Source organism: Meles meles, chromosome 7, assembly GCF_922984935.1.
Source record: "Meles meles chromosome 7, mMelMel3.1 paternal haplotype, whole genome shotgun sequence".
Lineage (NCBI taxonomy): Eukaryota > Metazoa > Chordata > Mammalia > Carnivora > Mustelidae > Meles > Meles meles.
In genome coordinates this window covers 65,025,886-65,053,329 of record NC_060072.1, presented here as the reverse complement: position 1 = coordinate 65,053,329, position 27,444 = coordinate 65,025,886, and the positions used below count along the sequence as shown (strand labels likewise).

General features: G+C 37.1%; 1 protein-coding gene across 1 annotated transcript in view; it reads right to left on the bottom strand.

Moving 5' to 3' along the window:
* IPO8 (importin 8) overlaps positions 1-27,444 on the bottom strand; it is an 87,813-nt gene that overhangs the window by 40,109 nt on the left and 20,260 nt on the right. The window contains exons 6-16 of the mRNA XM_046012904.1: positions 26,007-26,096; positions 24,517-24,611; positions 23,773-23,857; positions 21,385-21,519; positions 19,671-19,770; positions 16,085-16,161; positions 15,683-15,799; positions 14,975-15,064; positions 13,390-13,555; positions 12,259-12,419; positions 11,292-11,417 (exon numbers count right to left, since the gene is read on the bottom strand). Of these exons, the coding sequence (XP_045868860.1) occupies positions 11,292-11,417; positions 12,259-12,419; positions 13,390-13,555; positions 14,975-15,064; positions 15,683-15,799; positions 16,085-16,161; positions 19,671-19,770; positions 21,385-21,519; positions 23,773-23,857; positions 24,517-24,611; positions 26,007-26,096 (1,242 nt within the window). The remainder of the gene's footprint in view (positions 1-11,291; positions 11,418-12,258; positions 12,420-13,389; positions 13,556-14,974; positions 15,065-15,682; positions 15,800-16,084; positions 16,162-19,670; positions 19,771-21,384; positions 21,520-23,772; positions 23,858-24,516; positions 24,612-26,006; positions 26,097-27,444) is intronic.

The following is a 27,444-nucleotide window of genomic DNA, read 5'->3' as shown; positions in this document are numbered from 1 at the left end:
CATGATGTATTCAGAGCATTAAACAAGAAAAATATGCAGATAAGGACACTATATCCAGCTACGCTGTCATTGAAAATAGAAGGAAAGAGAAAAAGCTTCTAGGACAAAAAAATTTAAAAGAATTTGCAAACACCAAACCAGCCCTACAGGAAATATTGAAAGAGGCCCTCTAAGCAAAGAGAGGGCCTAAAAGTTACTGGCCAGAAAGGAACAGAAACAATATACGTAACTGTCACTTTATAGATAATACAGTGTCACTAAATTCATATCTTTCGATAGTTACCCTGAATATAAATTTGCTAAATGCCCCAATCAAAAGACACAGGGTGTTAGAATGGATAAAATACAAGACCCACTGATATGCTGTCTACAAGAAAGTCATTTTAGACCCAAAGACATCTCTAGATTTAAAGTGAGGGGGTGGAAAACAATTTAGTATGCTAATGGACATCAAAAGAAGCTAGGGTGGGAATCCTTATATCAGATAAATTAGATTTTAAGCCAAAGAATATAACAAGAGATAAGGAAGGCGGGGGCGCCTGGGTGGCTCAGTGGATTAAGCCGCTGCCTTTGGCTCAGGTCGTGATCTCATGGTCCTGGGATCGAGCCCGCATAGGGCTCTCTGCTCCGCAGGGAGCCTGCTTCCTCCTCTCTCTCTGCCTGCCTCTCTGCCTACTTGTGATCTCTCTCTCTCTGTCAAATAAATAAATAAAATCTTAAAAAAAAAAAAAGATTATTTTCGGGGCGCCTGGGTGGCTCAGTGGGTTAAGCCGCTGCCTTCGGCTCAGGTCATGATCTCAGGGTCCTGGGATCGAGCCCCGTGTCGGGCTCTCTGCTCAGCAGGGAGCCTGCTTCCTCCTCTCTCTTTAAAAAAAAAAAAAAAAGATAAGGAAGGACACTATATCATACTTAAAGGGTCTGTTCAACAAGAAGATCTAACAATTTTAAATATCTATGCCCCTAACATAGGAGCAGTCGATTATATAAAACAATTAATAACAAAAATCAAAGAAACACATCAACAATAATACAATAATAGTAGGGACTTTAACACCCCCCTCACTGAAATGGACAGAACATCTAAGCAAAATATCAACAAGGAAACAAAGGCCTTATTTTTTTTTTAAAGATTTTGTTTATTTATTTGACAGAAAGAGAGATCATAAGTAGCAGAGAGGCAGGCGGGGGAGGGGGGGAGCAGGCTCTCTGCTCAGCAGGGCTCGATCTGGGGACCCTGAGATCATGACCTGAGCCAAAGGCAGAGATTTAACCCACTGAGCCACCCAGGCGCCCCAGGAAATAAAGGCTTTAATTGATACACTGGACCATATGGACATCACATATATTCAGAACATTCCATCCCAGAGCAACAGAATACACATTCTTCTCTAGTGCACATAGAACATTCTCCAGAATAGATCCCATTCTGGGTCACAAATCAGGTCTCAACCGGTACCAAAAGACTGGGATCATTCCTGGCATATTTTCAGACCACAGTGCTCTAAAACTAAAACTTAATGACAAGAGGAAATTTGGAAAGAACCCAAATACATGGAGGCTAAAGAGCATCCTACTAAGAATGAATGGGTCAACCAGGAAATTAAAGATGAATTTTAAGAATTCATGGAAACAAATGAAAATGAAAACACAATTGTCCAAAATCTTTGGGACACAGGAAAGGCAGTCCTGGGAGGAAAGTACATAGTAATGCAAGGCTTTCTCAGGAAACAAGAAAGGTCTCAAGTACACAACCTAACCCTACTCCTGAAGGAGCTGGAAAGAAAACAGCAAAGAAAGCCTAAACCCAGCATTAGAAGAGAAATCATAAAGTTCAGAGCAGAAATCAATGAAATAGAAACCAAAAGAACAGTAGAACAGATCAACAAAACTAGGAGCTGGTTCTTTGAAAGAATTAATAAGATTGATAAACCCTGGCCAGATTTACCAAAAAGAAAAAATAAAGGGCCCAAATTAATAAAATCATGAATGAAAGAGGAGCGATCACAACCAACACCAAAGAAATACAAACAATTGTAAGAACATACTATGAACAACTATACACCAGCAAACTGGACAATCTGGAAGAAATGGATGCATTCCCAGAGACATATAAACTACCAAAACTGAGCCAAGAGAAATAGAAAACCTGAACAGACCCATAATCAGTAAGGAGATTGAAGTAGTCATCAAAAGTCTCCAAAAAACAAGAGCCTAGGGCCAGGTGGCTTCCCAGGGGAATTCTACCAAACATATAAGAAGAATTAATACCTATTCTCCTGAAACTCTTCTAAAAAATAGTAATGGAAGGAAACTTCCTAACTCATTTTATGAGGCCAGCATTACCTTGATCCCAAAACCAGATAAAAAGCCCACCAAAAAGAATTACAGACCAATATCCCTGATGAACACGGTCGCAAAAATTCTCACCAAAATACTAGCCAATGGGATCCAACAGTACATTAAAAGGATTATTTACCATAACCAAGTGGGATTTATTCCTGGCCTGCAAGGTTGGTTCAACATCCGCAAATCAATGTGACACAAGACATTAATAAAAGAAAAAACAAGAATCATAGAATCTTCTCAATAGATGCTAAAAAAGCATTTGACAATATACAGCATCCTTTCTTGATCAAAACTCGTCATAGAGTGTAGGCATAGAGGGTACATACCTCAATATCATCAAAGCCATCTATGAAAAACCCACAGTGAATATCATTCTCAATCAGGAACACGGCAGGACTGTCCACTATCACCACTGCTATTCGACATAGTATTAGAATCCTAGCCTCAGCAGTCAGCCAACAAAAAGAAATAAAAGGCATCCAAATTGGCAAAGAAGAAGTCAAACTCTCACTCTTTGCACATGTTAAGATACTTTATGTGGAAAATTCAAAGACTCCACTCCAAAACTGCTAGAACTCATACAGGAATTCAATAAAGTTGCAGGACATAAAATCAATGAACAGAAGCAGCTGTATTTCTATACACCAACAGCAAGACAAAAGAAAGAGAACTTAAGGACTCGATCCCATTTACAACTGCACCCAAAACCATAAGCTACCTAGGAATAAACCTAACCGAAGAGGCGAAGAAAGTACTCATGAAAGAAAGTGAGGAAGACACAAAGAAATGGAAAAAATTTCCATTTTCCATGTTCATGGATAGGAAGAACAAATATTGTGAAAATGTCTATGCTACCTAAAGCAATCTACATATTTAACACGATCCCTATCAAAATATCATCAACTTTTTTCACAGAGATGAAACAAAAAATCTTAAAATTTATATGAAACAAGAAAAGACCCTGAATAGCAAGAGGAATGTTGAAAAAGAAAACCAAAGTTGGTGGCATCACAATTCCAGACTTCAAGCTCTAATACAAAGCTGTCATCATCAAGACAGTATGGTACTGGCACAAAAACAGACACATAGATCAATGGAACAGAACAGAAAGCCCAGAAACAGACCCTCAACTCTATGGTCAACTAATCTTCAACAAAGCAGGAAAGAATGTCCAATGGAAAAAAGATAGTCTCTTCAACAAATGGTGTTGGGAAAGTGGGACAGCCATATGCAGAAAAATGAAACTGGACCATTTCCTTACACCACACATGCAAATAGGCTCAAAATGGATGAAAGGCCTCAATGTGAGACAGGAATTCATCAAAATCCTTGAGAAGAACACAGGCAGCAACTTCTTCGACCTCAGCCACAGCAATTTCTTCCTAGAAACATCTCCAAAGGCAAGGGAAACAAGGGCAAAAATGAACAATTGGGACTTCATCAAGATCAAAAGCTTTTGCACAGCAAAGGAAATAGTCAACAACACCAAAAGACAAGCGACAGGATGGGAGAAAATATTTGCAAATGACATGTAAGATAAAGGGCTAGTATCCAAAATGTATAAAGAACTTAGCAAACTCAACACCCAAAGAACAAATAATCCAATCAAGAAATGGGCAGAAGACATGAACAGACATTTCTGCAAAGAAGACATCCAAATGGCCAACAGACACATGAAAAAGTGCTCAACATCACTCGGCACCAGGGAAATACAAATCAAAAACCACAGTGAGATACCATCTCACACGTCAGAATGGCTAAAATTAACAAGTCAGGAAATGACAGAGGTTGGCTAGGATGCGGAGAAAGGGGAACCCTCCTACACTGTTGGTAGGAATGCAACTGGTGCAGCCACTCTGGAAAACAGCATGGAGGTTCCTCAAAATGTTGAAAATAGAGTTACCCTATGACCCAGCAATCGCACTACTGGATATTTACCCTAAAGATACAAATGTAGATCCAAATGTTGATCCAAAGGGGCACGTGCACCTGAATGTTTATAGCAGCAATGTCCACAATAGCCAAACTATGGCAAGAACCTAGATGTCCATCAAGAGATGAATGGATAAAGAAGATGTGGTATATATATACAATGGAATACTAAGCAGCCATCAAAAAACCCCAAAATTTTGCCATTTGCAATGACATGGATGGAACTAGAGGGTATTATGCTTAGCAAAATAAGTCAATTAGAGATAAACAATTATTATATGAGATCTCTGATATGAGGAATTTGAGAGGCAGGTTGGGGAGGTTGTGGGGGGGTAGGGAGGGAAAAAAGGAAACAAGATGGGATTCAGGAGACAAATCATAAGAGACTCTTAATCTCACAAAACAAACTGAGGGTTGCAGGGGGGAGGGGAGGAGGGAGAGGGTGGCTGGGTTATGGACATTGGGGAGGGTATGTGCTACGGTGAGTGCTGCGAAATGTGTAAGCCTGATAATTCACAGACAAGTACCCCTGGGGCAAATAACACATTACACAGTTGTTAAAAAATAAATAAATATATATATATATATATATATATATATATATATATATATATGAAGAAAGGATAAGAGGTTGTGTATAATCCTGAAGATGGAAAATGGCTCAATGCACAGAAATCAGAAATAAATATATCGAAGCACTTCATTTCAAAAATGAGTATCTGCATGGAGTAGGGGGAAATCAAACATAAATGAAAAATGGAGGGAATTCCCTTCCATGAAATCAAATCAACAGAAAAAAAGGCAAAGGTTATAAAAAAGAAATATAAACAGACCTTAAGCTTTTAACAAGATGTTCCTCAAATACATGGGAAGAGTACAAATTCTCAGCCCCAGATTACCACTTTTGACCTATCAGACGGGTAATGATCAAAAAGTACATGGCTGGGAAGAGAGACACTGCTGTCCATTGATTTGGGAAGTGTAAGTTGGCCAAGTCAGCAGTATCTCTCAAACTTATACATATATCCTCTGACCCAACAATTCCACTTCAAGGACTTTGCTCTCCAGATATATTATTACCTGTGCAAATGACATGTAAAAGGCCACTAACTACAGTAACGTTTGTGATCAGTATCCACCAAGGCTCCATTTATGGACAGTTAAAGGGACAGTTAATTTATATTCATATACTAAAAATATTTAACTTTAGTGAATATGGAAGGATCACCAAGATACAATTCAAAAATGGCAGATAAAAACTGTATGTTATTGGGAATGCATTGAAAGTACAGATTGCTCTAGCAGTATAGACATTTTAACAATGTTTATTCTTCCAATCCATGAGCATGGAAAGCTCTTTCATCTTTTTGTGTCTTCTTTAATTTCTTTCATGAGTGTTCTGTAGCTCCTCTACAGATCCTTTACCTCTTCAGTTAGGTTTATTCCCAGGTGTCTTATGGTTCTTGGTTCTATAGTAAATGGAATCGATTCTCTCATTTCCCTTTCTGTATTTTCATTGTTAGTGTATAAGAAAGCAACTGATTTCTATACATTGACTTTGTATCCTGCCACATTACTGAATTGCTGTATGAATTCTAGTAGTTCAGGGGTGGAGTCTTTTGGGTTTTCCATATAAAGTATCATGTCATCTGAGAAGAGAGAGAGTTTGACTTCTTCACTGCTAATTTGAATACCTCTTATTTCTTTTTGTTGTCTGATTGCTGTTGCTAGGACTTGTACTATGCTGAACAACAGTGGTGAGAGTGGGCATCCTTGTCGTGTTCCTGATCTCAAAGGAAGGCTGTCAACTTTTCCCCATTGAGGATGATATTCGCTGTGGGTTTTTCATAGATAGATTTTATGAAGTTGAGGAATGTTCCCTCTATCCCTATACTTTGAAGCGTTTTAATCAGGAATGGATGCTGTATCTTGTCAAATACTTTTTCTGCATCAATTGAGAGAACCATGTGGTTTTTCTCTCTTCTCTTATTGATTTATTCTATCACTTTGATTGATTTGTGATTGTTGAACCACCCTTGCGTCCCAGGGATAAATCCCACCTGGTCACGGTAGATAATCTTTTTAATGTACTGTTGGATCCTATTAGCTGGGATCTTGTTGAGAATCTTAGCATCCATATTCATCAGGGATATTGGTCTGAAATTCCCCTTCTAAGACTCCTTGGTGGGGTCTTTGCCTGGTTTGGGGATCAGGATAATGCCGGCTTCATAAAGAGTCTGGAAGTTTTCCTTCTGCTTCAGTTTTTTGAAACAGCTTCAGGAGAATAGGTTTTATTTCTTCTTTGAATGTTTGGTAGAATTCTCCAGGGAATCTGTCAGGTCCTGGGCTCTTGTTTTTTGGGAGGTTTTTGATCACTGCTTTAATCTTGTTACTACTTATTGGTCTATTCAGGTTGTCAATTTCTTCCTGATTCAGCTTTGGAAGTTTATAGGTTTCCAGGAAGGCATCCATTTTATCTAGGCTGCTTAACTTATTGGCATATAACTGTTGATAATAATTTCTGATGTTTGCTGTGATCTCTCCCTTTTCATTCATAATTTCACTGGCATTTTTCAAAGAGCTGGAACAATTCTAAATTCGTATGGAACCAGAAGAGATTCCAAATTGCTAAGGAAATATTGAAAAAGAAAAACAAAACTGGGGGCCTCACACTGCCTGATTTCAAGCTTTACTACAAAGCTGTGATCACCAAAATAGCATGGTACTGGCACAAAAACAGACACATAGACCAGTGGAACAAAGTAGAGAGCCCAGATAAGGACCCTCAACTCTATGGTCAAATAATCTTCGACAAAGCAGGAAAAAACATACAGTGGAAAAAAAGACAGTCTCTTCAATAAATGTGCTGGGAAAATTGGACAGCTATGTGTAGAAGAATGAAACTCAACCATTTGCTTACACCATACACAATGATAAACTCGAAATGGATAAAAGACCTCAACGTGAGACAGGAATCCATCAGTATCCTAGAGGAGAACATAGGTAGTAACCTCTTCGACATCGGCCACAGCAACTTTTTTCAAGATATGTTTCCAAAGGCAAAGGAAAACAAAAGCAAAAATGAACTTTTGGGACTTCATCAAGATCAAAAGCTTCTGCACAGCAAAGGAAACAGTCAACAAAACAAAGAGGCAACACATGGAATGGAAGAAGATATTCGCAAATGACAATACAGACAAAGGGCTGATATCCAAGGTCTATAAAGAACTTCTTAAACTCTGCACACACAAAACAGATAATCATGTCAAAAAGTGGGCAGAAGACAGGAACAGACACTTCTCCAAGGAAGACATACAAATGGCTAACAGGCACATGAAAAAATGTTCATCATCATTAGCCATCAGGGAGATTCAAATCAAAACCACATTGAGGTACCACCTTACACCAGTTAGAATGGCCAAAATGAACAAGACAGTAAACCGCAAGTGTTGGAGAGGATGTGGAGAAAGAGGAACCCTCTTACACTGTTGGTGGGAATGCAAGTTGGTGTAGCTACTTTGGAAAACAGTGTGGAGATCTCAAAAAATTAAAAATAGAGCTACCCTATGACCCTGCAATTGCACTACTGGGTATTTACCCCAAAGATACAGATGTAGTGAAAAGAAGGGTCATCTGTATGAATGGCCACAGTCACCAAACTGTGGAAAGAACCAAGATGCCCTTCAACAGACAAATGGATAAAGAAGATATGGCTCATATATACAATGGAATATTATGCCTTCATCAGAAAGGATGAATATCCAACTTTTGTATCAACATGGATGGGACTGGAGGAGATTATGCTGAGTGATGTAAGTCAAGCAGAGAGTCAAGTACGGTATGGTTTCACTTACTTGTGGAGCATAGGGAGTAACACAGAGGACATGGGGAGATGGAGAGGAGGAGTGAGTTGGGGGAAATTGGAGGAGGAGAAGAACCATGACAGCCTGTGGACTCTGAGAAAAAAACTCGGGGTTTTGGAGGAGAGGGGGATGGCGGGTAGGGTGAGCCTGGTGGTGGGTATTGCGGAGGGCACAGATAACATGGAGCACTGGGTGTGGTGCATAAACATTAAATTTTGGAACACTGAAAAGAAATAAAATAAAATTTTAAAAAACCAAAACTGTATGCTATTTTATTTTCATAAAAGAAAAATACACACATTCTTTTGCTTAGCTATTACAATAGAAAAAAATCTTTGGAAGGATTCAAAAACCTCATTAGGGAGCTACCTCCAGAGAGAACTAGATCTGGGGAGCTGAGGGAGAAGGTGAATTTGCACTGTCTTTTCACACCTTTTGGATTTTTCAACATACATTGTACTAAATATTTTTTAAGTAAATAAAAATTAAACTCCATCATGGGTTACATTTTTCATCTGAGTCTCCTATTTCAAGTTTGGGGCATATTCTCTGAATATTCAGTTTTAAAGTACTATATTAAATAATCAACATATGTTGCCATCATGGACACGAAGCCACCAGAACGGCTGTCAGTTGTAAATAATTGATACGCTTATTTATCACTGCATACCCCTGAAAACCAGCCCTGGAAAGAGATATATGTGCAGTAACATTATCTGGAAGAATACACATAAATGCTAACAACAACTGTTAAAAAAAATAAATAGAAAAAAAAAAGTACAGTCTTAAAGTTCAAATGCTCCAAAATTCTCCCAGTTTACAAACTTGTCAATATATTTAAAATGATTAAAGCAAAACTTACATATGCATAAGCATCTGGTTTAAATTTCTAATTCAGTTCTGCATACATTAAGTGTTTGTACATGTATTCATACACAAGTGATTTTTCCTTTTAAGGAAGGATTCTTCTCAACGTTTGCTTTTAATAAGTCAAAGTTCAAGATCAGAACAGGCAGTCAGGAGACCAAGATTCCAGCCCTTGTTTTGCCTCTAATTATCTATGATCTTGGTAAAACCACTTACCGAAGGCTTTCAGTTTTTGGTTTTTTTTTTTTTCATCTGTAGGTAAGGAAGCTGGATTTGATTAGTGCTTCTCAATTTTAAACCATGCCTCCTTTGATAATCACAGTAAGTTCACATCTCCTTTACTTGAAATGCAAAATAAATTTAACATCAAAAGTAAAAAAATTAAAAGGAAAGGTAAGATATGATTTTATTTTCAAACTGATCCTGCTGCTCATTTTTTTTTCCTGCTGCTCATTTTACTACTGCCTATCCTCCACACACATACTTTGTAAATTGGACTGGGGAATTTCTCAGGTCTCGCCAAATTTAAAATACAAGTTCTGCATATAAGGCGAAAGAATTATCCTCAAGTATACTTGTTCTAATTTAATTTGGAGCATTTCACTGTTCTGAATGGCCCATACTTTTTTTTTTTTTTTTTAGATTTTATTTATTTTATTTATTTGACAGAGAGAAATCACAAGAGAGGCAGGCAGAGAGAGAGGAAGGGAAGCAGACTCTCCGCTGAGCAGAGAGCCCAATGTGGGACTCGACCCCAGGACCCTGAGATCATGACCTGAGCTGAAGGCAGCAGCTTAACCCACTGAGCCACCCAGGCGCCCAGGCCCATACAATTTTAACAAAGATACAAAAATAAAACAAAATAACGAATATGGAAGTAAAAATTCACATTTAGCTTTTTAGGTGAAGGAGGTCTGCCCAAGAGAAGACTATCAAAGCTGTTTTTAAGAATCTGGTAATCAGGGGGGCGCCTGGGTGGCTCAGTGGGTTAAGCCTCTGCCTTCGGCTCAGGTCATGATCTCAGGGTCCTGGGATCAAATCCCACATCGGGCTCTCTGCATAGCGGGGAGCCTGCTTCCCCCTCTCTCTCTGCCTCTCTGCCTACTTGTGATCTCTGTCTATTGAATAAAGAAAAATCTTTAAAAAAACAAACAAACAAACAAAAAAGGAATCTGGTAATCAGGGCACCTGGATGGCTCAGTCATTAAGTGTCTGCTTCAGCTTAGGTCATGATCCCAGGGTTCTTGGGATCAAGCCCCTCATTGGGCTCCTTGCTCAGTCGGAAGCCTGCTTCTCTCCCTCTCCCACTCCCCCTACTTGTGTTCCCTCTCTCACTCTCTGTCAAATAAACAAATAAAATCTTTAAAAATAAAAAAAAAAATTAAAAAAAAAGAATCTGGCAATCTTCCATTGGTACATGATAAACAGGATAAATCAACAGCCACAGGGTTTAACAATGCTATTTAAAGAACCAGCACCTGCTTCCTAAGTCATACTGTACGAAACAGGAGCTTCCGCCATTGCTGAGCAAGTCAGTTTAAGCTCACAGAAGTAACAAACTCAAATCTGATTTAAGGAGAAACTATGTAATGCCTGGGGAGGACAGCAGAAGGTCTCGGGTGGAGATAAATGGATATATTACCAGAATAATCTGACTATAAACCCAAAAGTCTGTAGCAGTGAGCAGATTCCTCAATACTACCTGAACTTGTTTTCCACTTCTGCACAAGGACATCATCAATTTACCTGCTCTAGTGATCTCAAAGTAACGTTAGTAAAATTCTATCCGCTAATACAGGGGAAAGCTCTTAACTGTCTACACAAATTCTTTTCCCAATATTCTTCTGGAATTTAGTTTAGGAAAGATGATGTTTTAAGCTCTTCTTCCCTTCCATTCTCATGATGGTTGTTACATTTGAATTTCATTCCATTATTTAATAACTGCCACTGTGATTGAATGGCTATCTCTCTACCAAGAAGACTAGACTATGGGTTCCACAAGGCAGAGCTCATTTCTTACTCAATTTGATATTCCCCAACAACCTAGTTTAGAACATAGATGTGATAAACTAAACTCAGTTTAGTACAAAGGAATATACTACATATCTTACAACAACATGTTATTATTCCCCCCTTCAATTATTTTAGAATGTTCCTTTGATATTTAAAGGTAATTTTTAAAATATAGCAACATAACAAAATAGTTTAAAGTCATGCCCACTGAACATGTAAATTTCAGTTAATGTTACTAAAATGACATAATAAAACACAAAGAAATCGCACCTCTTTATGATCTTCTACAACTGTCAAGATAGTATCAATAGTATGCAAAATTCCCATAGCCATTACTGTTTTGTCTTCAATTTCTTCATATTCATCACTTTGAAGAACTTTGCCAAATATCTCAGCCTATGAACGTAACACAGACACATTCAAAAATCAGTACTGTGATAAACTACCCCTTGCTGTTGTTATAAGTTAATAAAAGGGCAGTGACACTCATCTAGGTATCAGCCTTGCTCACACTTAAGTTACACACATTGTTGAGTATAATGATAGAAATGGCCATGTTTTAAATATGGACATTTTTTTTCCTTAACTAATCACTAGAGTGGAATATACTTTAGTTACAACAATTAGATAGCTATAATTTAACTTCTGGTTATCATTAAACAAATAAACCCAAAGTCTGCGAAAAGTGAAATCTAGCAATACTCAAATGAAAAATTTAATAGAAGGTAAAAGACAAAATCAAGAGATCACCAGGAAAATGAAACAAAAAAGACAGACAGACATGGAAGACATGAGAAAAAAGGTAGGAAAATTAAAGACTCAGTCCTGACCCAATATTCCATATCGGACTTACAGACAGGGGGAAAAAAAAATGCTAGGGAGAAATTAACCAAATAAGTAATTCAAGAAATTGCCCAAAACTGAAAGAAATGAGTTTCCAGATTCAAGCTCAGAAAGTGAATATTTAGAAGGCTCATATCAAAGCACATCATTATAAAATCTCAGAATATACAGATGAAATCATCTCAATGTTATTAGATTTAAGTCTAATTAACTACAGAAACTAACAACTGCCAGAATTATTAGAGCAAACACTTTTATATTAATATTTCAAATGCTTATAAAACTAAATTCCAAATTTTAGAATTTAATTTATTCACGTAAGTCAAAGCTTTAATTTTTATTATTCAAGGCTGAATTTACATTCAAACTAACATAAACCTCTGCCCATTCTTACCAAATGCTGGGTCATATCAACAGCAATCGAGGCTACTTCTTGACTATATTCACATATCATCTTCTGGATGACATTAGTAACATCATCATTTTCGGTCTCTCTAACAATGTGCAACAGCTCCTGCATGATAGGCCTTATGTGTGGCTTCATATATTCCTTAGCTAATGCAATAAAACAAACAAAACTCAGTAAACACTTAGGCATTCACAAGTGGTTAAAGGAATTAACGTGGTCACAAGGTAAAGTGACATAGACTAATAGATTCTTGGCAGATACTTGCTCTATGGTAAATAAGACACAAAGTTATACCAAAATGATCTTCACCAATATATCCATCTCCCTGTAAGTAATTAGGAGTAATCAATCCTACACATGGGAAAGAACAGTCCTACCCAAAATGCCAAGAACCTTCACTGAGAAATGCTAATTATACAAATGCTCTATCACCAGCATGACTTACAGGACATATATATGACATCAAGATACAAGCATTAAAAAAATAATGTAGATAAAAACTACGCCCAATATTGATGGCGCCCATTCCCCACCACATATCCTGTACAGTGTTCACTGAAACACTGCTGAATTAAAGTAAACTAGGCTCATGTTCTTCATAAAACTGAATTTACTTCCAAAGGTAAACCTTAACTTAAATGATAGTCTTCTAAAAAACAAATGATTTATCTGTGTTATCACTCACTAAAAATACCACTTGCTACTTTCAGAACTAGTAGAATCACAGAATCCTAGAGTGGAAAGGACTCCTGAGGCCATCTAGTCCAAACCCCTGAATTTAAATATATGGCTATCTAACCCTTGACACAGCAACCTAGTAGCGCAATCAAAACTAGACACCAGGTCTCTTGATTCCCAGTCTACCCCAGGGCCCAACGGTTACCAACTTATTTCCTAATCTAAAACTTTTCTGGAAACCAGTTAATAGAAACCCCTAAAAAGAGGAAGAATAAACACCTATGAAATTTTAAGGGGGCAAAGGTTCAGAAATCTAAACCCTGAACCTTAAGACACAGAAAATCATCCTCATTAGGGAAGTAAGTAAAGCAACTATTTGAGAAGACGATGTAAAAATAAAAATAGAATAAACTTTCTAAAAGGTATTTTTCGCTTTACCTTGTGTCTGGTTAGAAATTAATGACTGGAGAGCAAGGGCAGCTTCAACTTTGACAGGCATCTCCTTATCTTCAATCAGGCTCTTCTTTGCCAGTTCAACTGCACTTCTTAGATTAAGCTCATTATGAAACTTCAGAGAACTGAATGCATGAAGTACCCAGCAGGACTATGTTAGAAGAATTAAGTAGGGAACTATTAGGATTATGGCATTCTATAATAAAATCATGCATAAAGGAACTTCTTACTAAGTAAAATATTGTTAACTCTACCAAGTACTATTTGTTTTGGGTGGGTAGCATATTAGCCTCAGTTGCTAATCTGGATCTCCCATTTTTTTATTTAAAAAGGCAGTTTTGTAACTTCTAAATTATCTGTATGCATTTTTCACAAGGAAAAGAAAATGGAATCAAATTGAAGTGTCTCTGAAAAAAGAAATCCTATTCAAGGTTAATAAATACTATGATTCATAATTAATTTGTTATTTAGTTACATGTAAGAGCTACTACAAACCAGTGTTTGACTTTCATTTGCTGGCCTTCACAGCAAACAAATGAAACATTATTTTCCCTTACTAGCATCAGGACTTAGCAAGCTTCTTTTTTTTTTTTTTTGCTCATATAAGGTATGAAAAATTTTAAACCTTCTAGAGGTTACCAAATTTTTAACCATTAGACCACAGAATCCTATTATTACTTTAATTCTCTTTATACATAAAACATACAAGTAATGGTAATTTGAATCACCAAAGACTTTTTAGCAAGAGTTACAATTCACACAACTGTTCAAAACAACAGTTACCTATAAAAACACTTGTATGCCCTCTGCACCTCTAATCTACATATGCCCAAATACTTCTCCAGTGAACATTACCTTCTGTTTATAAAATGCTTTAGTGTGTAAGACATTGTTAACATATGTTCTTTATAATAAGACATTTTTTGTGTTGATGTACTTATAAAGATAAATACTAGGCTCTTGAATTAATGTTCTATTTTTATTTCTCCATAAAAGATATTGATTTTAGAAGTAATATACACTTAGAACATGAATAAGTTTACATGGATTATTATTTTCTCCATTTTCCAAAGGCATATATATTGACCTAATATATGATTTATAGTAATCAAGTTTTTAACCAAACTAGAATGTCATGCTGTTTTAGGTACTAAAAATTAATCAGTTTACAAATTTACATTGTATTACTGCTATAATATCATCCCTCTCTCTGCATGTGTTACAAATGCAGCAAGTAGGGCTAGGGTGAAAATTTAAAGCAGCTGGGATTAAAATCCATAAATCCATTATTTACTAGCTTGTTTTTTATTCAGCTTAAGTGACCATAAGGGACATTCTGATTGACTTCATTATATTATATTCATTACCAATATATGGTAAAAGGTCATTTTATCCAAAAACATTTTTAAAGTTTATTTATTTTTTTTATAATCTCTACACCTAGTGTGGGGCTCGGACTCGCGATCCCTATGTGATTCTAAGACCAAGTCACATACTCTTCCGACTGAGCTAACCAGGCACCCCTCAAATGAACACTTTAAGATACATAATGGAAATACGGAAAACTTACTCTAGCTCGAAGGTATCCCAGGTTAGACAACAGTAATGGAAATACATGATTCTGCAGCAACAATTCCATTTGGTCCTTGAATAAACTCTTCTGTAAGGAAATAGAAATGAAGTTTAAACTTAGTGATGCATTTTCATATAAAAATCACAACTGAATAAAGTATGATTATGACTTATGCTTAATATACTTCTATGTACCATTTTATAAAATTACTTGACCTACATATTATGTGTTTTAAAACAAGACAGAAACAGTACCTTACATATAATTTGATACCAACTGATTTTTTTTTTAAGATTTTATTTATTTGAGGGAGAGCATGAGAGGGGCAAGGGGCAGAGGGAGAAGCCGACTTCCTGCTGAGCAGAGGGCCTGATGTGGGACTTGATCCTGGGACTCCAGGATCATGACCTGAGCTGAAGGCAGTTGCTTAACCAAATGAGCCACCCAGGTGCCTCCGGCTGAATTTCGTAGCAACAAATAACACTAGTCATTTTGTATCCTTTTCTCATATGGCAACAGTTTCATATAGAAAAACTGACCAAACTGAGATTTTCTTTTTAAATAAAGAAACGGGTGACAGAAAAAAGGATGTTTACAGTCAACTCAATTATGCAGAAGCAGTCACAAGTTTTAAATTATTCACTACTTTCATATTCTCTCATTTGACTGTGCTTAAATTAAGTAAATTATATTGAGTAGCTTGACCTTCAATAAAATATCAGCCAGGGAACCAATCACATGCAGGGCTCCATCTTTCTTCCTTGGATCAAAGTTCGGATCTGTTAGGATTTGATAACAAAATGCCATCATTTTTGGCAACACCTAGAAAAAAAGAGGAATCCATTTTAGTCTATGTGAGCTTTCATTGCCTTACTACTACAGCGTTAAGTGTGATACACAAATTTTTAAAACTGAAGCCATTTTATTGTGTCTTATCAAGCAACTATAATTAAGAAAGCAACCCTTTTCCCTAACTAGGACAGGAAAATATTCAAGTGTTAGATTAAAACAAATAATATAATTTTTTTCAAATAGTAGGGGTATAACTAGTGTCAAAGCAACATAGTCGATCTTTCAACTTTGGATTTAAAAAGAGTAACTATATACCTCTTTTCTTTTCTTTGCAGCAGTATACAAGAGAGTCTGGGCTGCTGTGGTGGGAGAAGCATAATCTTCAAAAATATCTAAGATTTGAAAAGGTTAAACCACATTAGCAAAAATACAATTTCTTATTAAAGATTTTAAACCCAATAGAGCACTACTCCAAAACAAAAAAATAAAAAGTGCCCACATACGACCCTGGCTTACAGCATAAAAAAGCTAAGGATATATCATCAGTGCTCCCATGCACAATAATTATTTATCAATCTCTATATGTTGTCCTTTTAAACAATCATATTAAAGAGAAAAACATATATAGGCATATCTATTTCACTAAAATAAAATTTTATTTAGTGCTTGTTATGTGCCAGACACTGCTCTAGACTCTGGGGATATAAAGATCAAACAAAAAGGGTTCTCACAGAACTCACAAAGTCAGAGAAAGAAACAGATTATACACATACACACATACACACACAACAGGTACAACAGGGTAAGGAAGAAGAGAGTGAGGTTATAGAAGAGAACAAGGTTATATGGAGTGCTAGTTTAAACATGGTGTCAGGGAAAGCCTCTTTAATTCTCTGCTGGGTTAACACTTACGCAGAAACTGAATGAAGGAGGGAGAAAACTCTACGTGGAGATCTAAAGATAAAGCTTTCCAAACAAAGGAAACTGCAAGTGTAAAAGCCTTGGGGGACTACTAGGTCAGTGCTTGGCTCTATCAACAGGCAGATTCAGCAGTATTCAATGGGTATTTCTGAATATATAACCCACCACTTTTAAAACACACCACTGAACATCACGAAAATTTCCACAAATTTCAGAACAGGCAGGTATTTGAAAAGTATCTCATATCATATGTCCATATTTAAGTATAAAAATAAGACCAAATATAAGTCTTTGCCAATATATAAAACACCAATGTAATAATACTAATAACTAACAGGTACTGCGGGCCAGACGCTATACTCTTGAGACTACCTACTGCGCCCAGCACTTACTCTTTGGCAGGCACTCGGCTAAGATTTTACAAGCATCGAATATTCTACTCTAAGTAGTGAAAGAAGTTAGTGTACATGTATTATCCCACTTAATCCTCCCAAGACTATTAATATTGCTGATTTTATAGCTGAAAATAGTGCATCTTAGAGAGGCTAAGTAACTTGCCCACAGACAAACAGTGAGTAAGTGACCAAGACAGAATTGCACCCACACTGTCTTAACATCAAGAGCCTGTGCTCTCATAGATTTTACCAAATCTAAAAACATTAACATCAACGCATTTAGATAATACCTTGTTCAATAAATAACTGTAAGTGACAAAAAATATAAAAAGAAAACTACATAACTGTGTAACTGTTCTTCCCTACAGTTATCCAAAAGGAAAATATACATATCGAATAGTAGGTACTATATCCTAGTCCACAAAAGAAAATGATTTTTTCAAAAAAGCATTTGAGTTAATCTTGAATTATCCATATTCTCTTTAATCAATAAAATGTAAATTCTGTCAATCAACACTCACAGCTCTTTATTATTATATTTTTGAAAACTGAGATACAGGGTTTTGGAGGGGAGGGGGTTGGGGGGTAGGTGAGCCTGGTAGTGGGAATTGTGGAGGGCATGGATTGCATGGAGCACTGGGTGTGGTACATAAACAATGAATTCTGGAACAGTGAAAAGAAATTTTTAAATTTCTTTAAAAAAATTAATTTTTTTTTTAAAAACTGAGATACTGGGGCGCCTGGGTGGCTCAGTGGGTTAAAGCCTCTGCCTTCGGCTCGGGTCGTGATCCCAGGGTCCTGAGATCGAGCCCCGCATCGGGCTCTCTGCTCGGCAGGGAGCCTGCCTCCCCCTCTCTCTGTGCCTGCCTCTCTGCCTACTTCTGATTTCTGTCTGTCAAATAAATAAAATCTTAAAAAAAAAAAAAAAAACTGAGATACTATCCTATTTTACATAAAGAGTAAGTCCAATAATGGTAGCTTTCTGAACACTAAACAAATACTCTGGCTGTTACAAAAACACACAGGTATTATAGAAAAACTAAACACTGAAAGAATGCCTTGAGAACAGACGAAAGACTGGCTAATCAAAACAAAAGACATGGGGCGCCTTGGTGGCTCAGTGGGTTAAAGCCTCTGCCTTCGGCTCAGGTCATGATCCCAGGGTCCTGGGATCGAGCCCCGCATCGGGCTCTCTGCTCGGCAGAGAGCCTGCTTCCTCCTCTCTCTCTACCTGCTTCTCTGCCTACTTGTGATCTCTGTCTGTCAAATAAATCTTTAAAAAAAAAAAAAAAAAAGGCATTAGGAAGGGGAAATAATCAATCATGCATATGTGAAATGATTTTCAAAAGGAAACAGTAGAATGTAGGTATAAGGCAGATGGTAAATACTGTTTCTCCTTCATTTGCCTCTCTGGTACTTGTCCCCAAGAGAAGAAGCACTCCCTTGGTTACTGAACCAACTGACACTAAATGCAAAGCACTATAAAAACAACATAACCCGGGACGCCTGGGTGGCTCAGTTGGTTAAGCGGCTGCCTTCGGCTCAGGTCATGATCCCAGCGTCCTGGGATCGAGTCCCGCATCGGGCTCCTTGCTCAGCAGGGAGCCTGCTTCGCCCTCTGCCTCTGCCTTCCACTCTGTCTGCCTGTGCGCTCGCGCTCTCTCTCTCTCTCTAATAAATAAATAAAATCTTAAAAAAAAAAAAAAAAAACATAACCCAATCATCTAGCACCTCTACCAGCAGGCCTAACTCAAGTAGCCACAGACACCTGGCCCAACAAGGGAAAAGCACTGTGTTGTCACTATCTTCTATGTGCCTGGAGCTGTGCTAGTTTTATCAATTCTTTACTCCAACATTGATGGAATGGTACTAGAGCCAAGCACTGGTAGAGGAATGGAGAGGTGGAGAAGGGATGGAGAATGCAAAATAAAGCAAATAAACAAGATAAAGCCCCTCCCCTTAAAAAGCACGAAGTTGCAGAAGAAAGAGGTATACAAGTAACATTCTGCTGTGTGAAATGCCTGAGTGTTCCATGAAGCAATTAGTTTAGAATGGGGATAAAAGGGAATGAACTCAACCAACCTACACGGTTCACTAACTAAAGATCCAAATTAAAAGTTTCCTCCAGAGAACAGAGTCATGCAACAATATTCTCACTCTCTGTTGTGGAATACTTAGCCACTAAAATTAAGAGGCATACTAAATTGGGGTTCTCCTGAAATATGCAGAAATCCAAATAATCTCCCAGATTAAGAACAACCCAATCTAGAAATGCTTATCCCAAAAGTACCAAAAGGGATGGTCTCTCCAGTTCAGCATCATAACAGGAAAAGTTGAAGATGGCTCCCTGACTGCTTCGGCACCCCCAAGAGGGATGAACAAGACAAGCTTTCCATCATCTACATGCTAAGGCCTCAAGTCCACTGGCTCAACAGAACATCAAACTCTCATGAGTTTCAGAGTTTATCAGGCAATGCAGAAATTTCAGAATTTAACAAAGTAATAAAATCTGCTTAAAAATACTAATTTAGTTACAGTACTCTGTAAGATGAGGAAGTGGTGAGGAATAAAGTCATCTCAATTACCAAATTTCATCCTTATGTACTCATATGGGTCTTCTTGCCACAGCTCTTCATCCTCATCTTTGTAACACATCACAGAAAAAATCACATCTTCGGAGATATTCTGAGAAGAAACAAAACAAAACAACAAATGGGCTTTGGGCTATTCAAATTTGGAGAATATTAATAACATAGTTACTGACAGCCTTTATGATGTTAGTTTTCCAGTATGTTACATTAATCTTGTGGTAAGCTTGCACTGCTGAGGGGAAAGCAGGAAAGCAAGAGCTGGGGGGAGCAGAGGAGAAAGAGTTAAACTTAAGATTGTTTTTAAACAATAAATGATTAAAAGTACAGGGAAAGAGATGAATGGAAATGCTGTTCTTTGAAGCAACAGCAGCGATAATAAAGTTTTACTAACAAATCAATATTAAACACAACTTAATTCTTTAAGGAAGTTAAATATCAAGCCAAGGTTATATTGTAAACATTTTTACATTTCCATTTTTGGCCATAAATGTCAATGAAACAGCAATATTAAAATTTCTTTTCCTCTTCCATTTTCAAAAAAATTTCCTACTCTAGAAATGTAGATTTCAGTGGGGGAAAAAAATGGTATCTAATAGCCTCTGTGTACACTGCTGCTAAAGCTCTACTAAGCCTGTTTGTGCTTTAACAACTACAAATGTAAAAATAGAATCATCTCTTCTCACTTCTTCCAAATTAAATTCTAGGAGAAAAAATTCAACCAAGGGATTGGACTTTTCTTATTCCTACATTTCAGCAATGTAAAATATAAGGCCATAGGCATTAAGAAAAAAAAATCCACTCTTAATTTGTAACAACATAGTATACAAAATGAAATTGGTATCTTTATTAATGGCAAAGAAACTACCACTATTTGATCCAGGGGATTAGACAAATATTATTAAGATGTCTAAAGAAAATAATACAAAAATATTATATTTATAAGACCAGCAATAAGGTAACACTAAATTGTTTTTGTCTATTGTTTGGTGTCTGTCCTGGACACCAAAGGCAAAGTAAAAGAATTTATTTTCCTTCTTAGATACTATCATAGAGATTATAGAATTTAAGAAATCTTAGTTTGAGAGGGAAAAAAAATTCAGTTCTTAACCTCTTTGAATTACCCAAAATTATCTATATACAAATAAGAATTTATTTATTAATGGGCAATAATTTTCATCCTCATCTGTTCTTCAATTAAACAATGATGCTGAATTCTATCTTTAAGTAAACAACTGATACAAAAACAGAAAACTTCGAACTTAATCCCCAAAGAGAGATAAAAATTTTGTTATACAAAAGAAAGTGATCTTGTTTCATTTCCTGCAAAATAATAATAACTTAGTAGAGCCTTGGTGACTCTTTTCAAAATGTTATCACATAAAATGCCACATGTGAGCCTAGCAACCTTTAGATAATAAGGATAGAAAAATATTACCTGACTAAACAGAAAGGAAACTGAGGCTGAATGAGACTCCAAGCAAGACCAACCGAATCCAGGTCTTACAACTCCTTAAACTTGTAGGTCTCACTCTTCTCAAATACGTAAATTTCGAAGCCCATCATATCAGATATAAAACTGCATACATTTGAAATTAGTCATGGAAATAAAAATATATTAAATATATAATACAGGATTAGTAGCTTACCTTGTCTGGAGAACCTAACTTAACCACAGGAAAATCTTGGAGAGCAATTTCCTGACACTAACCTGTATGTGTGGCTTCATCTGCTTCCAGGTGACAGAATGAACAATCCCTTGATTAAGATAGTTGAATGCTTGTTGAAGAACACGGGGGGCTACATACTCTTTCTGTCTATATTGGTCTAAAATTTTTAGTAGTACCTACAGGAAAAGAGGGGGAAAAAGTTCAGGAGAACATAAATAATTTAAAGGTTAAGGGGAGGGGCATTTTAGGTATGACATAAAACCCAGAATCCATAGAGATTAAAAAACAAAAACAAAAACAGATTTTTGGGGGAAATCAACATCTTGCGAGAAAACTCACAGTTTTAATTATTAGATAGGTACACGTTATACTGAACTGAAGGGTGTCTTACTGTAATTCCCAGCCACTTGTCCCGCTTCTAGTCAACTTTATCAAAGTTGTCAGAAGTCCTGCCATCACCTCAATGCCCTGTCTGCGATGCGAGCTACAACTGGATGCTACTGCAAGTGGTCGTAAGACCACTGTGGCCTCTATGGGGTGGAGGTGGTGGGAGAGGAGAAACAGCTAAGAGGAGAATAGTTTTTCGTAAAAGAACAATTTTTAAATACTAGGAACAAATGGCTTAAACATGGATGAAAGGCCATGAAATCTGGAAGTGTACGTATGTACAACATACACACGTTTAGGTGGCACCGGAAAAACTGGGCTGAGCACACTTCAAGAGGGCATCAACTTTAGGATGCTTAATGAGTTTAACAGCCGTGGAAACAGCAGAAGACAGAGCTGACCCACTTCCCGATTATCCTAGTTTCCACAGAGAATGGCTGAACAGATCATTTTATTCACTAATTTTCACTAGTTCATTAACAGATCATTATTCACTAATTTTCCCCACTGACTGCCTTGTAGGCCAACAAAGTAATTTGTGAGAAAATTACAGCCATAGCTTTCCTGAATCGTTGCAAGGTACAAACGATCATCCATAAAAGGAAGTATTCCATCTATGATGGCAGCGCTGAAGTATTTAACTTGGTATCACCGATAATAAAGAAGACTAATATGCACAGATTTATACAAATCTAGAAACACCCTCTATACCGTTAATGGCCTTTACTATGTTTAATTAATCCTTGCTTCCTTGTTGCAGTCTTGATACAGCCAGTGCTGGAATAGTTATTAAACTTCATTTGTTGAAATATGAACAAAAATGGGACTTAAATGGCAATATAGGTCAACCAATCTTCACACCCAAATGTCCTTTGTAGGCTTTTTTTTTTTTTTTTAAGATTTTTTATTTAGACAGAGACACAGCGAGAGAGGGAACACAGCCAGGGGAGTGGGAGAGGGAGAAGCAGGCCTCCTGCTGAGCAGGGAGCCCGATGCGGGGCTGGATCCCAGAATCCTGGGACCATGACCCAAGCTGAAGGCAGACGCTTAATGACTGAGCCAACCCAGCGCCCATGTAGGTTTTAAATATTAATACCAACTTGGATTATTTCTCAAGAACTATTTTCACTGTACAAAATGGTTCCCAAACTTCCACAAAAATGTGTAAGTTCTCAGCTGAAGGTCTTAACTTCTGAGCTCCATCCCTCTTGAAACAGATCAATTCATCACATAAATCTTCTGATATAAAAGCTTAGTACAGGGGCACCTGGGTGGCTCAGTGGGTTAAGCCGCTGCCTTCGGCTCAGGTTATGATCTCAGGGTCCTGGGATCCAGTCCCGCATCGGACTCTCTGCTCAGCAGGGAGCCTGCTTCCCCCTCCTCTCTGCCTGCCTCTCTGCCTACTTGTGATCTCTCTCTCTCTCTGTCAAAAAATAAATAAAATCTTTAAAAAAAAAAAAAAAAAAGCTAAGTACAAAGAGGAGAGGATCAGAGAAGTAGAGAGTAAGAAACCCATAAGAGGTCAGAAGGTTAACAGACAAACCCAATCTAAGCACTGGGCACTGTGACATCAGAATCAACAAATGTAAAAGGTTTGAGTCTAGCATCTAGGAGTTTGGAAGCTGCTTCTTGTGGAAGCTGCCCTGGATATCTGGTTCTAAAAGTGACTGCACTGTATTAGATTCCCAGAGCTGCCACTTCATCCCCTATTAATATATAATGTATTAATATGTTCACAGTCTACTTTTAAATGTATAGAAATGACTTAACTTCTTTCTTTTTTGTTTAAAGATTTTATTTATTTATTTGAGAGAGAGAGTGTGTGTGTGCAAGAGAGAGCACGAGTTGGGGGAGAGGGACAGAGAGAAAAGAAGAAGTAGACTCTCCACTGAGCAGGGAACCCGATGCAGGGCTCAATCCGGGGACTCCAGAATCATGACCTTAGCTCAAGGTAACCGTAATTGACTGTGCCACCCCCGTGCCCCAACTTAACTACTTTCAATAATAACTGTCCTTCCATTTAAGAAGCATATTTTTATTACCTGCTGAATTCCCACTGCATAGGTTTTCAAAAAGAATTCAGAAAATTCAAAGTATTCTTTTGTGACATTTCCTGGGCTTCCATATCTTTAAATACAAAGAGAAAATGTTTAAATATTACAAATTTTTTTTAAAAAGCATGCTCACTAGTTTAAATACAGTCCCTTGCTAAAAGATCTATTTGGGCAGAAAACTTAACACTTTCCCCTTTTCCACAATCCCCAGGATGAAATCATGATGACCTTGCATTTAGATTCTGGGCCATAATTAAAATTCCAAACTGAGGCTTCCACCTACTTAACCAAGAGCTTCTAAAGGGCACATTTTACAAATAAAAATGTTGTATCTGACTTTTTTTTTTCTTTTCAGCATAACAGTATTCATTGTTTTTGCACCACACCCACTGCTCCATGAAATACGTGCCCTCCCTAATACCCACCACCTGGTTCCCCCAACCTACCACCGCCTGCCCCTTCAAAACCCTCAGGTTGTTTTGCAGAGTTCTTTTTCATAGAAGAACAGAAAGATCCAGAGAAGACTGTCCACATCATTATGATCTCAAAGCCAACTATCACAGTTAAGCCTACCTTAAAACAGAGGGTGACTTTTTTTTTTTTTTTTGGTCGACTATGGCTTTTAAAGAAAAATAATGATTTACTGTGGAGTATCAAGGGACCCATCCAGTTTTATTACATCCAATACTGAAATATTGATCATAAGATCATAGATCTGATGAACAGAATTACCGCTCAAAGAGACGAGCTACAATGTGCAGTGCCCATTTCTTACACTTCCACCAGACTAGTTCCGGTCTATCATCCTCATCGATCTGCAGAGTCTCCTAAGAGGACAGAAACACCCAGATTAAATTTCTGAATAAAAGGGTTTATTCAAACAACAAAGGCAGAATGAATTTTTTTATACATTAATATTACACATGAGTTAGATTGCAAATGCATATTCTTACTTATAGATTGCTACACAGGAATTAAACAAGCAAAGCAGGGGCGTCTGGGTGGCTCAGTGGGTTAAGCCTCCGCCTTCGGCTCAGGTCATGATCTCAGGATCCTGGGATCAAGCCCCACATCGCCCTCTCTGCTCAGCAGGGAGCCTGCTTCCCCCTCTCTCTCTGCCTGCCTCTCTGCCTACTTGTGATCTCTCTCTCTCTGTGTCAAATAAATAAATAAAATCTTTTAAAAATTTGGAATAAAAAAGACAAAAGCAAAGCAAATTTCAGCTAACTAATGCTGTTGTTCACATTTATCTCCTATCTTCAAAAGGCCCAAATAAGTGGGAAACAAAATACAAAACACCACATCCCTTGAGGAAACTCTGGGACAAGAAAAAGGTTTTAGATCTTGAACTGGGTAATAGTAACAGGTGTGTATTTGTCAAAATTCACTTATCTGTTCCCTAAGTTCTGTACATTTTGTATATAAAGTAAACCTCAACATAATTTGTCCCAAGATACGGATAAAAGAAAGAATGTGAAGACTGCACATTTGAAGACAAACTTAAATTTTAAAATACGTAATTTAATTTAGTTATTTTGACTAGTTATTGAGTTAATTTGGTAAGTGACATATAGCATCGTTGTTATTACAGATAAAAATGAGACACCATCTTTAACCTATTAAACCAGTAAACTTAGAATTTAATGTGACAGACTTTCTCAGTCCGTACTTACTAAAGTATAAGCCAGAGCAATGTTTCTCGAGAGCACTTTACAAGATCTGTCAAAGCCCTAAACACTTCTAGGAGTTTATCCAAAGAAAATAATCATGTATGTACATAAAAATTTAACTACATCCTTATAGTTACACTAACACGCTAAAGCTACCTAATGTCCAGCAAATGAAACACTCCATAAAAGTGACAGTACAAAAACATTCATAATCATAAAAAATATTTATAAGAGATTTTAAGTGAAAATTTCAAAACAGGACCTACAGATGCCATTTTTATAAATAAAATGTGGCTGTATAGAGACCCAGAGGGAAAAAAAGGCCAAAAGAATAAATACCAAGTTTTAAAAATGGTTTTTATTATCTTTAGTGGGATTAAATATAGTTAATTAATTTTGCTTATCGAACTTTATAAAAATGAACATGTATTACTATTTTTATTACAGTAGTAATTTTTTTCCAAACAGCAAGCCAGGATAATAAATCGGTCTACCACAAATATCCCAAACCCAGGTTTTCCCAATTTTTCTCAACAAGAAGCCCTTTCTTACAGGAGGAACCGTTCTGTCAATAATAGTTCGAAAGATCTCCATCCATGCGGTCATGGTTTGGTTATTCACTAGTTGCAGAGGCAATGCATACTGAAAACAGAAGAATATCATCATCAAACAATAATTCTTCCCCTCCAAAAGGGCCAGTAATTTCATCTATATTCAAAAGTTGAAATATATGAAATGGCTAACATTTGACCATGAAAATAGTAGTTTCATATGGTTTAACATAAAACTTAACTTAAAATAGCTCTATAAACATATGCAAATAAATTAAAATCTTGAAAATCTAGAAATATGTGAAATATGCATGCCATGAATTGTTTCTCTGGGCTACTTGTTTAAATAAAAAAAAAAAAACTTTAATACAGTAAAATTTCATTTATTCACATGAGATCACATAGAAAAGTGATTTTTTTCCATTCCCATTTTCCCTCTTTGTGTGTCAAACTTTTCATTGTAACCACTTTTTTCCCAGGTTTATTGAGATCCCATTGACATATAACATTGTGTGAGCGTAAGATATGCAATGTGAAAATCACACACACACACACACACACACACACACACACACACAGTGAAATGATCACTAAAATAAGGGCAACACCTCCCATCATTACATTTTTGTAGTGAGAACTCATTTAACCACTTTAATGAAAATCTTTACCTCATAAACATTTTCTTCAGTTTCTTTTTCTACACTGCAGCATCACACACAACTACGTATTATTGTGGATCTCCCGGCTACACTGTGAGTTACACTCCTGAAAGACACAGTGCTTCTGCGTCCACGCTTTTCAAAACGTGCTACATGCTACATGCTAAGGACATAATGACAAGTACGAGGCATAGTCTCTGTCTTCACAAAGCTTACACACTAGTTGGGGAAAACACACACATGAACAAGGAATTACAATATGGTATGATACATGACACAGACAAAAACAGTATAATATTGTTAAAGGCACACACAAGAAGATCGCCTCATCCAGGCTGGGAGTATCAGGGACATCTTTCTAGAAGCGACACACAAGCTAAGACCTGGAGAAAGAGCAAGAATTGGTCAGCTATAAAGGACAAGAGTGTTCCAGACAGAATTGCAGAGGCTCAGAATGACAGAGGGCATGACCTCTTCATGCAGCTGAAAGAATTTCAGCATGGCCGGAGTGTAAAGTACAAAGGTAAGAATGGTGAAAGATAAGGTGGAGATATGATGGGTTTATAGTCTATGTTAAGAAGTTCCCAGTTTAAGTGCAATGGGGAGTTGTTGGGGCTTAAGATAGGGAGCACAGGAGGAACAGATTCTGGATTAGTGAGTGAGTGACGAGGAGTTCACTTCTGGACAAACTGAATTCTGAAGTATGTATGGACTATCCACGTACCATGGACACAATAAACATTTAATAAATGCTACTTAGACAAAATCAATCAATTGTAT